At 35.6% G+C, this 13,615-nt stretch overlaps 1 protein-coding gene across 4 annotated transcripts in view; it reads right to left on the bottom strand.

Moving 5' to 3' along the window:
• The window catches only part of NPAS3 (neuronal PAS domain protein 3), a 606,010-nt gene that overhangs the window by 291,007 nt on the left and 301,388 nt on the right, over window positions 1-13,615 (bottom strand). For all 4 annotated transcript variants that reach the window (XM_061463492.1, XM_061463493.1, XM_061463496.1 and 1 more), the window contains one exon: window positions 4,692-4,774. In XM_061463492.1, coding sequence (XP_061319476.1) covers window positions 4,692-4,774 — 83 coding nt within the window. The remainder of the gene's footprint in view (window positions 1-4,691; window positions 4,775-13,615) is intronic.

Here is a 13,615-nt window from a genome sequence, read left to right as displayed (position 1 = left end):
TCTCAAAATTCCCAAGACAATGTTCAAGAAGTCTTAGGAAAAGCTTCTAGAAACGTAGACGGGCCCCTTTACAGCACAGATGGAGAATTCAGTGATTGTCATCCACTTGTAAATCACGGGTGCACAACAAATCTCACTGTTCATGAGATTGGTAGTTAGGTACTTGAGATTTTCTCCCCTGTCTAATTCAGTATCTTAATTCTATCAATTCTATCAAAAGTCTACCAAGAAAAGTCAAAAAAAAAAAGAAAAAAAAGAAAGAAAAAAGAGAAAAGAAAAGAAAAGGAAAAGAAGAAAAGAAAAGAAAAGAAAAGAAAAGAAAAGAAAAGAAAAGAAAAGAAAAGAAAAGAAAAGAAAAGAAAAGAAAAGAAAAGAAAAGAAAGAAAATAAAAAAGGAAAAAAAAGAAAAAGAAAAGAAAAAAGAAAAGAAAAGAAAAGAAAAAAAAAGAAAAAAGAAAAGAAAAGGGAAAGACATCTTTGTTGCACTGACACTTCAGTATCTTTAAGATTTAAGGATTTCTTCACACAAAACTAGGTAGAGGTAGGACACAGTATATTTAAGGCAACTAGTGTCTAAGTCACTGTGTACAGTAGCATAATGCTATATGAAAGTGTTACAGCTTCTTAACAGTTGAACAGTCACTGCTGAAGCAAAGAATGCAATTATGAAAGTTACCACTTTTGTATGCAGACATACAAACCGTGTACTGCTACCTACAGTTCAGATACACAGTTATATTATTATTACTAATGCCATCCATCTATTCTATTCCACTTTTATAACTATTGCATTGCGTTCAAATCCAAGGATTTATTCCTTAATAAGGCATTTTTAAAGGAAGAAATAATTTTTTAAAAAATACTAAATTTTATTTTAAAATACTATACATTTTACTTTTAATTGTTTTACAGTTCAAATTGTAAGGTGTGTTCTTTTTTGTTCAAGAATTTTAAAAGCAACTAATTTAAATATGCAAAATTATCTTGAGTTCTTCATACGTGAACTTAAAAGCCATGCAACACAGGAAAATTAAGTAATTATGCCTCCAAGTTATTTACTGCAATTAAGCTCATTTATCATATGCAAATTAGTGCAAACTGGTCTCATTAGTTACTAAATTACTCAATATGAGCTGAACAATGTAGCACTCCAGTTTGTAATGAAAAATCCCTGTAGAGGCAAGCAGTATCAATTAAGCTAATTTGCATATGCAAATATATTCACTAACTTTCCCTTTTCTCTATATTTAGTTCTACATTTCCTGATCATTCCTGATTATATGAAGAATATGGGGTTACTGACCCTTTTCCCCACCTTCTCAATAGCAATGAAGTTACAGAAAAAATCCAGGGGCCGTGAAAAAAATTATAATCTTCTTGCTAATTTTCACGATCAGGCCAAACAATTCAGCCAAATTTTTGAATGGCAGGTACCAGAAGCAATATTTTTTTACTGGATTTATTTAATAAACAAACATAATATATACATATATACATGTAAAACTGAAGATATCTTTACTAGAAGTCTTTTCTCATTATAACACCACTTCCCAGAAGAAGAATGTGGAAGATAAAACAATTTGGCAAATCAAAACCCTTGTCTAAAATTAACTTATTGCCAACATCTATTTTTTCTCCTCTATTACAAGCATTTCTATGGTTCATCATTCAGGTGATTTACTTGGTAAACATTTAAAAGACTTTTAAATATGAAGATTCTGATAAATAGCATTTGGGCATTCATGTTTTGTGGTGTCTTTTTTCCATAAGCACACAGTGGATAGCATCTTTGGCTTCAAACCTACTGTGGGAATCTCTTTGGCATGATCACAGAACTATAGAATGGCTAGAGTTGAAAAGGACCTTAGATCAAGATTATTTTGTTCCAACCCCGCTGCCTTGGGCAGGGACACCACACACTAGACCGCATTGCCCAAGGCTCTGTGCAACCTTGCCTTGAACATTGCTAGGGATGGAGCATTTACCACTTCTTTGGGCAACCTGTTCCAGTGCCTCACCACCCTCACAGTAAAGAACTTCTTCCTTATAGCTAACCTGAATGTCTCCTGTTTAACCCTTGTTCTGTTGCTACAGTCCCTGATGAAGAAACTCTCTTTGGCATCCTTGCAGGCCCCAAATGATAAATATCAACCGGCTGTGGCTTGGAAATTTTCTGACATGACTAACTGATGCTACTTGCTTGTAGAATCAAGATGTCAAATACCACAAGATGCGCCACCATTTCTGTTTTTACAACATTATTATAAACAAACTATAACCATTTTTCTTAAACATACTGTCTTATGCTTCTCATGTCTGTCAATAAATTTTGAAGTATGAAAATATTAGAAGGATTAGAGAGGCTCCTTAATTTCTGAGTTTACACTTAACCCAGTCTTCAAAATATTAATAGCAAAAGGGATTAAACAAACTAAATATTAATTCAACTTCCTCAGCAGACTTTGAAATCAAACACAGGTATTCCCAAGGTATAATCAAGGTTGTTTATTTCACTTGCAAACAGTACTTACAACAATACTGCTTTGGAAATCATTTCCAGGAGCAGCAGACTAAATGAGAACTTGTTATAATTATATTACACCACAGATTCTGTCCCACTGTTGTTTTAAAAATCAGTCTTCTGGAGATTATCTTTCTATTATCTATGTATATGGCCACAAGAGAATACTCTGAAGTTTGTTCAGATCTGTTAAAAGTGGCACATTTAAATGCACGACCTAGACTTTCTCTCCAAGTGTTGATTATTCTGCTAAAATAAGGCAAGATTTTAACATATCATGATAAACTTGCCACCATTATTAATTCATTTTGTCCTTTATCCATCAACAGTCTATCCTCTTTTAAATGTCAGAGTGGAACTTTCTATTAATTGAGAGACTAATGGGAGTAATTTGGTAAAAGCACCACCCTCTCTGAAAAGGCCACACCTCAACAGATATTTAATATAATGCTGATGGTGATTTTGACTGAAAATCCTCAATTATGAGTGCAATACAGGAGGTTTTTTTGCTAGTACCATGATTAAATTATATCCTGAAAACACTTTATCACATAGAAAAAAAAACAACCAACCAAAACCAACCAACTAACCAATCAAAAAAGAACCCAAAACAAAAACAAAACAACAAAAAAAGCCCCACCCAAAATAACCCCACCAAAACCAAAAGGGGAACCTGACTTAAGTAAAAAATCACTAATTGTTTTAATGTGAGGTAAGTGAAAAACTGAAATGTCAAGTATTTTTTTAAGTGTCCATTATAGGCTTTTTTCATTTTCATTCATAGTCATGCATAATACCTAAGGAGTGTATATAAATCTGCCTCAACAAGGTTTTATCTAAATATTTGTTATAATTCACATTTAAAACCCCACACCTGTAGGATATATAGTACATGTTTACATACCCAAAACAGCACACTGACAAATTGCATAAACTGAAATATCACAATTTTCTTCATTTTTTTCTACGCTTATGAGACTGCATAACAGCATTTCTGTTTTATATGCAAACACAGCACTGTAGATACTGGTACAGGTATCTTTGATACAGCAACTATAACACAAGTATTTGCTCACAGAATCTAAACCTTCCCCTAGACCTCTGCCAAGGGCGTACAACTAGGTAAGTTACTTCATTCATGATTTTTGTTCCAAAAAAAAAATTCATTACAGTAATTAATTTCTTGTTTTCCTAAAATTATTTTTGTTGCTATTCTGCATTTAGTTACTTTATAAGGATGTGAAAAATCTGACGCTATCCTCAGTGCTTTTGAATGCCACAGCTGAGTTAGTACAGAGAGGTAGCTCTCAATCATTTCAAATTAAGTGGAATATTTCTCATGATAATATCCTAATTTACCTCTTTCATACCTCTCAAAAGATAATATACCAAGCAATATATTTGCATGGAGAAGCTGTGTTCATTGCTAAGTAAAGGCAGCTCCTCAATGTCACACTTGGAAAAGAATATGTGGGTTTTATTTCTGTAGTGCTGTGGTTTCACCTTGCTGACAAAACACATTTTGTTCTTAACCACATCTACTACACATTTGATTACTGCAACCTAAAAATGGTTGTAATAACCCTGAAAAAACAAAGCATGCATAGGAATATTTCCACCAGGTCATTGTTTTCTGTTTAATCTTCCTGGAATATAACAAATTCTACAGTGTGATTAAATTCTTTGACAAATATCAGATTATTTTTTTATCTCAGAGCTAAAGAGACCTAAGAGGCATGATGCTGTTTATTTTTTCTTTTACAAATTGAGAATTTGTGATATATAATTGTGACAAGTGGGAAATCAGGGAGGAAAGCCGTGCTCATAAACCATAGTGGGGGGAAAAAGCCCTAAATCTCTATGTGACACATAAGGCAAATGAAGTCACCAACACAAAATCCTGTTTTGTACACACACAAAAATACATACGGGCAAAAACCTACTGTACAGTTCTAAACAACAAAATATTGTGATTCAGCTAAATAATACTTGCCCTCCGTCTCATTAACATTCTTCCAAAGAAGGGCTTTCTAAAAAGAAGGTAATATGAGCTTAAAAAAATTTTTAAAATCTCATTAACAGTAGAGCTGAAAACAATACTATAGAAGTTATTGACAGAAATATGACTAGATAATTATTTTTATTTTTCTTGGAAAAGCCATTTTTTTACCTGTAAAATATGACTTCCCAAATGTGATTCAAATACTTCAATGGCAAGGGCACTGGGACTTCTTCTGCGCTGGGCACCTATAACTGAATAAAAAACAGTTATGTTGCAAAGTTCTGCACATTCATTTCAAATGCACCCTGATCATACCATCTGACATTAACTATTTAAATATGTTTTGAATTTTATACACCAGTGCTAATTTCAAATTTGCCTTGCATGTTGTAAATACAATTGATATGTAATTTTCAGTGACTAAAATCTGAACTATTAAAGGATCATTAAAATAATACATTTAAATATCCAAGAACTCTGGAAATTTATTGTTTATTCAAATATATCCCAAGTTCCTGTAGAAGGTCTTTGTGTACGTGGTGATGACAGCATGCAGAATTTAGTGAAAAAAATTATTGAAAAAAGAGGCTACACATAATGTAAATGCTTTGGAATGTAGTGATAAGATCTAAATATTACTTAGGCGTTAGGAAGATATGAGAAATTTATCCTTATATGTTATCTTATTTGAAACTTAAAGGAAGTAAATACAACATTAAAATGTCAATATTTGTAAACACATCTGAGATATCAAAGTTATTGCTCGGCATAGGGAAGCATTGTAGTAACCCAGATATCCAAGTTAGCTGCTGAAATAGGCACTTGAAATATCAGAGTCTGCATTTAAACTACACAGTTTAAACGTACGAAGTGATTAATAAGCAGTTGTGTTTCAAAGGCAGCAGTGACTACAAAAGGATTGAGAAATCAAACTTAATATTTCATTAAACTCTCTATGCCAGGCACACAAGCCAGCAATCGAAACAAGTATAATCAAATGCAGAATTCTACATAAGCTGAGATTTCTTCTTAGGTCTAGGTTGTCTTTGCCACAGGACCAAAGAAGCTAGAGCACAAAAGAGAGCACAGGGTTGCAGGAACCTTTCCTTGCTTTTCTGTCTTAGTGCCAAAGCCAGGTATATCCACAGCAGTGAGGTGAAGTTCATTCTGTACCTTTTTAAAGTGTGTACAAAAACATTTCTATCCAAACATTCTGATGGTCAACTGCCTCTGGAACCATAACAGCACTAATGCATCTTTACGTACTGCTATCTTTACAAAGCACAATAAGAAAAACAAAATACCAAGGAGCCACTGAACCAAGAAGAATGGATGACTGCCATTAATGAACAGACCAATTTAACACCAAGGAAAACAAAACACAGAGCAACAATTTCACAGTCTTTTATGATATTTGCTGCCAAATATGGTATCAGTAAGAAAAGATAAATGCCGAGTAACAATAGTCATATTGACTTAAAAATGCAATGCTGTTCCTTATTGATGCTTCATATAATTTCCTTGGAGGAAATTCTAGGCTATTTATACTGGGCAAACAGGTGACTTCATAGCTAATAGACTGAGGCAATAGCTCATAATAACAAATGGTGACTGCTGTAGAGTGAGTATTTTATAAGTCCTCCTCTTTTCTCTGAAGGTATTCAAGGACATAGATGCTGACAACTGAAAAGTCTTCTTCAAGACTTCTGCTTTACACCACAAGTGAAGCTAGAAACAGACCAACTACTTGATTTTTGAAGTTCTGTTAGTATAATAACTAACCAGACATGTCAGCATAATATTATTCTTCTACAAGCTTTAGGTACTTGAGTCAGTCATATATTTTTCTATATCAGTCTTCTGATTCTAAATCACTTTGCTCTCTTTGCATTCTCATCTTTTTTATAGCTGTAGTGATGCCTGGTAAAAACAGAAATACTGATTTCATAAAAAAAAAAAAACAAACTAAACCCCAAATCCTTTAAACTTTTTAGCAACTTAGCTTTAATTTTCCTTTTTGCAGACAGACTTTAAGATAGAATCATAGAATAGTTAGGGTTGGAAAGGAGTTTAGGATCATCTAGTTCCAACCCCCTTCCACGGGCAGGGACACCTCACACTAAACCCTCTCACCCAAGGTTCTGTCCAACCTGGCCTTGAACACTGACAGGGATGGAGCATTCACAACTTCCCTGGGCAACCCATTCTAGTGCCTCACTACCCTTACAGTAAAGAACTTCTTCCTTATATCCAATCTAAACTTCCCCTATTTAAGCTTTAACCCATTACCCCTTGTCCTATCACTACATTCTCTAATGAAGAGTCCCTCTCCAGCATCCCTATAGGCCCCCTTCAGATACTGGGAGGCTGCCATGAGGTCTCCACGCAGCCTTCTCTTCTCCAGGCTGAACAGCCCCAACTTCCTCAGCCTGTCTTCATACTCCAGCACTGGAGGTGCTCCAGTCCCCTGAGCATCCTTGTGGCCCTTCTCTGGACTTGTTCCAACAGTTCCATGTCCTTTTTATGTTGAGGACACCAGAACTGCACACAATACTCCAGGTGAGATCTCACAAGAGCAGAGTAGAGGGGCAGGATCTCCTCCTTTGACCTGCTGGTGACGCTCCGTTTGATGTAGCCCACGATATGGTTGGCTTTCTGGGCTGCAAGCACACACTGAAGCCGGCCCATGTTCATTTTCTCATCAACCAACACCACCAAGTCCTTCTCCGCAGGGCTGCTCTGAATCTCTTCTCTGCCCAACCTGTAGCTGTGCCTGGGATTGCTCCGACCCAGGTGTAGGACCTTGCACCTGGCATGGTTAAAGTTCATGAGGTTGGCATCAGCCCACCTCACAAACTAATCCTTCTTTTGTCCTTACTCTGCCTTCAGCTATGGTATCAAATGTTTGCTTGAACTGGAGTTGTACCTATATTTCTGAGAAAAACTTTAGCTTTAGTTGTGGTAATAAAACAAAATATATAACACTGTAAAGATTATCAGTATGCCCATTATGATTGCTATCAGTTAGTACTTTTTATGGTCATTTCATTTAGAATCTATCAGAAACAAAAAGCAAATTCACAGTTTTGGCCTGCTAGATGGTAGTCTTCATCAGAGCATCGCAAAAAGGAAAAAAACCTCAAAACCACAAAAACCTCCCTGAAATCCTTTAGATCCTTTCATTCTTCCATCTAGACTGTGTTATATTTTTGACACATTGTCTGAACACATCACCATTTGGAATTAGCCTTCCAAATACTGTTCTGTTTCTTGCCCATATCCTTCCTTTACAATCCCTTAGCATTTTAAAGTGTATCCGTTTCATATTGAATCCAGCTTTGTGATGCTAATTTCAGGTTTTCTAGCATGGGAGTATCATAACTTGAATAAAGTGCATGAAGACTGTGCAACACTTTTTAAAACAGTATCTTTAACTTCATTGATGTTTCCAGGTAAATCAACAGTTCTTCATACTGGGAACACTCCCAGTTCTATAGCTAGAATGAAGACACTTCAAGGTCAGTGAGTTAACTAGAAAACACGAGGGTCAAAATCTTAGCTTCAAAATTTGCGAATTAAATCCTCTGTCAGTGCCTGCATCCTAGTGGATGGTATACATGTAGACAAATATCTTTTAGTACTTTCACGCCATTCAGTTCATTGACATTTTTATAGTAGTAGAACTGTTGGATTTATGTGTCTTGCACTTAGGTGATGTGGGGTTGTAATGACAGTTCTTAATTTTACAACCAGCATAAATATGTGACACAGAAAACCATTATTATTCCGGTAGCCATACTGCAACTCTTTTTGGGTAACTGAATAGATGTTATATATGCACTTTCTGTATTTCATTAATTTCCCTATCATTCTTCACATTTTGAGGAATGAGACAAGAATATTGGGATAAATATACAATAAGAGAAACAAACATTTTATTTCACCTTCTGACTTCATTGCCTCATTTTTTTACTTGCTTGAGCTTTCAAGATTTCTCAATACCTATCTGCATCAGAAGAAATATACTGGTTTGAGTATACAAATGCGTACCACATTGATACCTTTCAAAAACATGGCAATCTCACAGGCCAGTCACAGCACAAAGCTTCTTATTTGTTCTGAATAGATTGGTGGCAAGACGATAGGTGAAAGACACAGACTGAAGTGGCTGGATTAAAAACCAGACCATGATGTTATTTTATTCTAAAATTTCAAAACATAAACTATAAATACTGAACTGGCTTCCATCGCACAAGCCACAGTCAGTCACCTCTAAATCTCTCACCCTGTGGATGGAACCATCAGCTGACACAGCTCAGCTGCTCATGGACATCTTGGAAAGCAAGGGATTTAGGATTTATATCGCAACAACTATAAATCAAAGCAGCTCAACAACCTTCATAGACCTAAAGATGTGGATGCACTTTTATTTTAAATGTGGATTCTGTTTCAAATGCAGGCCCTTTACAGCAACAAAATACTGCATGTGTGAAATAAATTTCTTTATATGAGTAATAGAAAGTAGGGGAAATGAGGATATGGCAAAGGCCTAAGCATGTGTACCCAACTGCAACAGGAGTCACAACGGAAACAAGTTCCAAACCCATGTGAAATTCTACGCTTCTCCTATTTTAGTGGTATAAACAAACATCTCTAAATCAGCTTTTTCATATGTGGTCGTATTTTGTACTGTACATTTAATTGGCAAGGTTTAAGGTGTGAATGCACAATAGTTGTGTTAATTAAAAAGTTGACTGCACCAATATTTGTATTAAATATTGACTTTTAATAGTGACAAGAAGACAGATTGATTTCACATATGTACTTTGTCCTGCTGGAGCAGTGGAATCTGTCTACTAAAATCTTTTACTTTCTATGGAATTGGACCATGGCTTTTACTATTCAGACTGACATGTCTATTCCTGGCATAGTATTATTTCACAAGCTATTAACAAGGAAAAAATTCTAACTGCTCAGTAATTCCTCTGTAAATTTCCTCCCTCAATGACTAATCTGGCTATGCATCAGGTGAAGGAAGAACCACATCCCTTTCAGTGTGTCGTGAGAAGTCTAAGCATGCTTTATGCAATCTCAAGAGCATTCACAATTGTGCTAGAAAGAATGGGAAACTATGGAAAAGAAAAATGTAGAATACTTAACAACAATTTCTATGCATCCTGAAGAGAGAGTATCTCCTCTTAAACTCACTTTTAAGATATTGGACCACTGAATGACCAAAGGCTGATGTTCACTGTGACCTTCTACTAGTGAAGACAGAGTTCTAATTAAGCAGAAGCAGTATTTCTTGATGACTGGGAGTAAAAGCACATATCACCAGCACAATTACCAGTTCGCCACAGCATAAGTACAATTGTCTGAATTGTTCCAGATGACTCTATGTGCAAAACAGTTCACTGCATGAGTGTGGCTATAATCTTTTAAGTATTATATTCCTGAGTTTAATTTTTTTTTGTTTCAAAGTAGAAAAAAGGTCTATAGAAATGACAATACACTTTCGAATACATTTACCCTGGTGTAAAGTAGAATCTACATGAAAATGTGTCTTTTTTATTTCTAGGAACAACCCCAAATGCTCATGAAAGAACACTGCTGGTGAATGTGATGATAAGGGTGGTTTTACAGGAAGAGGGTAGATGTCATCTTAAAATCTTGTGGCTTTCCTATGAGACATAAAAAGTAATTTGGAAATGCTTAAAAGCCATGTTATAGAAAAGACAGAGACACTGACTGAGGGGCTGAATTGAACAACAGAAGATGCAAAGTCAGGGAAGGACAACATTAGGCTCTGAAAGAATTGCCAGTATTTATATATGCTAATGTCCATAGCAGCTCTTTTTTAAATTTATTCTTCTATTGCATACCTAATACCTTGCAATGGGTATGCTTTTTTTCCCACTGATTGTCTTTGCTCTCCCATTTATGACTGATTCTAAGTTTTGAAAGAAATTTCCAGCAAGAGTAAACTCCTCTGCCTAACATGTATGTAGAGAACATAAGGCATAGATGATATGTATTCAGATCCTGATCTAAAATGAGCTGAATGATAATCAACCAGCATGATGTAAGCAGAGAATCTGCCCTCTGATTTGAAAAAGGCATCCAAAGAAATTAAATGATGTCTACCTCACCATAAGCCATCATATGAGCCAAAACTTACGCATGTTATCCACCTTCACAGATGGGAAACAGAAAAAAATCTCCAATGGAGTTGCAACATATGTGAAAAGGTATTTTATCTTAGTTTAGTTAAGTTACGGGAATCATTAATGCTGTGCCATTACCAACTAAGTATCCGAACAAATTTGTCACAAAGGACTACATGTAAGATGCATAATGCAATATATGATAATCAACTTACAAAGCTAACAATGATATTCCAAATCTGGTTTTTGTGTACACGAATGCCTATTATTCTACACATCCATCTTCCAGTCACTGGTACAGAGCACATATTCATTAGTGGGGAATCCATGGCTGAGAAAGTAAACCAAAACTTTCCATGGAATATCTAAGTAGCTATCAAGAATATACTCAAGAAAATTATATGTAACATGATTACAGGTGTTTTATTATTTCTAGTTGCTCATCCGTGATGATCCATCAAAACCTCAGGAATTAAAAGATTTTAGGTTGGGTTTTTTGTTTTTTTTTTCCAAATGTAGGTTGCTTAACATTTTTAAACTTTTATTAATAGCATTTTTAGTTTCAATAACTTAAATCCAATTAAATTAAAATGTTGTCAGAAAAGCAGATAGTATATAGTCCATTAATAGTACTGGAATCAATGGATTTGAATGTGTCCTGCCCTTGAAAATTATTCCAAGTGAAACTACATAAGTGGCTGACTTAGTGTAAGTTTTCACCTATTTTATGAGCTTGTTCCTTTTCTTTTCCCAATTATTTTCATTTAGTTTATAGGTCTGCTCCTTCCCACAGGATTTGTTCTCTGGGGGGTGGAGGGTAGGGGAGATTGGAGGAGTAGACAAGATTTCTTAGGTCCTAAATGTCTCTCTCCTTTTTTTTTTTTTTCTTTTCTGAATTTCTGAAAATTAAACCCCCTAAGAATGAAAATTAAACACACCTTAAAAATAAGTATATTTGAGATTTTTATGTTCTCCACTTGGTAACTCGCAGTGTTTCTTAATTAGTACTTGTACATTTTAAGAGTTTATTTCAGAGATTTTTCTTTTCACTGTGAAGGATGAAGCTTTTGCTGTGCAAGAATTTCCAGTCATCTAAGCAAAGAGAGTTCTCCATCTGTGGCTGGGGGCAGGAGCACTGGCCTTTCTCCCACACTGTAGTAGTTACTATAGGAACTATTGTGCCTCCTTCAAAAGGGCTACAGACAGGGTGATTAAAATTCTTCATGGGAGAACCCCCACTCTTCTCCTTGACAATGAAATTCTTCAGGGAGAGGGCTAAGCCTCCAGTTCAAGAATGGCAGCACCTGAGGGAGTGATGTGGCAGAGAGAGTCACCACTGCTTTAAATTGAAGCACAGGGAAAAAATACAAGGGCCTGCACTCTTGCATTAATTTTCTTCCCCTCCCATGAAATACAGGAATACTGGCCAATACTCCTGAGAAACAGGAGAAGGAATAACTTCATGCAGCCTCCACCATGTAGAGGACAATGCTGAAAGCAAAGAATACATAATTTCCAGAAAAATAACTATACCACCCAAAAATGAAATATGGGTAAATATTAACATTCACTCCAGCTATTAGTTTCTCTACTAAGGCAGCAAAATGCATTTTGATATGGAGGGGACCATTGTCTCTGATACAACTGAATTAGAGCTACTTCCTAGAACTAAACTCACTTTATACTGGCTGTTTTACAAATATTTACAGTAATGCCTTTTGCTCCTAAAAATCTTGGAGGAGGAGGAATTTATACAGAATGTAAGCATAACTGTGATCCTAATAAAGACTGTTCACTTATATTGCACTCTCACAAATAGATATAAGAAGCAGATAACTCCCATCTATTCTTCAACCATTTTAATTATTATTAGATGGTAGCAGTCTTAAAGAAGCGAGAAAAATGGCTTTACATTTCAGTTCAGAAAGGAAAAGTCACAAATAAGAGGCAATGTGAAAAGCAGCACAAAAATATTTTCAAAACTGTCAAAAAATTAGATGGGGTAGCTGAGAAAGTGCTGGTGGAGACAGCTGCAAGTAAAAGATGCTTTAAATATTACTGTAGCTTTAATTAAATTGGGTTCAGTAATAATGTGAGATAGGACCTTCCCAGGAAATCCAATTGCTGTAAAGAGATGGGAAAAAAGTCTACAGAAGTATGGAAGAGAAAGAGGCAAAGTAGTGACAGATGTGTGAGGCAAGGGAGAGCGACAAAGACAGGGTGAATTGAGGGTTTAAAATCCTAGGAATTTAGAAGTGGTTTAGATAAATGTCCACTCTGCAAGATTTGACTTTACCAATGGAAAAATGCGTAAATGCCATGGTAGCATGAAGAAATTCCTTAAAATTCAGTTCCCCCCAGAAATGAGTGATGAATATAGGTAACTTATTTAGATATAACAATAAAACACCTTTTGGAGTAATAGTTCTATTATCTTATTTTTAAACTAGTATTAAAATTCCTCTGTAATTTAATCTGGGAAAAAAACCTGCTGTCACCCCTTTCCCACTTCGGTGCTACAGAAATGGTTAGTGTCACTGATTCTGTTCTCAGGAGGAGGACAGGGTATTAACATCAAGTCAGAACAGTGTTATATAGTGTCAGACTATACTTGCTGGTAAAACTAAGAGGCCTACATCTGTTGTCTTGCTTTTTTTTCCAGTCTGATCCCAAAGGTTCATGTTATGACATTTGTAACATCTGCTACAAATGCGGAGGTAAGTCAGGCACAACCTTATTACTTCCAATCTAACGCTCCATCCATCCACAGGGCTTTCACATGCCACTAGTATGTCAGGGGGACCAAAAGCTGTTCAATCTACATGAAGCAAGGTATAATATATTTCTGAAAGTCAGGAAGGAGAAATCTTGCTTTGTTATGTCTCCTTTTTTTTTTTGTCTTAAATCTTGGCAGTCTTATTTCAGATC

The sequence above is a fragment of the Pezoporus flaviventris genome, unplaced genomic scaffold (assembly GCF_033815535.1).
Source record: "Pezoporus flaviventris isolate CSIRO_AGI_PZ_B2104156 unplaced genomic scaffold, CSIRO_AGI_Pfla_v1 ptg000036l, whole genome shotgun sequence".
Taxonomy (NCBI): domain Eukaryota; kingdom Metazoa; phylum Chordata; class Aves; order Psittaciformes; family Psittacidae; genus Pezoporus; species Pezoporus flaviventris.
The sequence above is the reverse complement of the archived record's forward strand: the minus strand, read 5'-3'. Positions and strand labels throughout refer to the sequence as shown.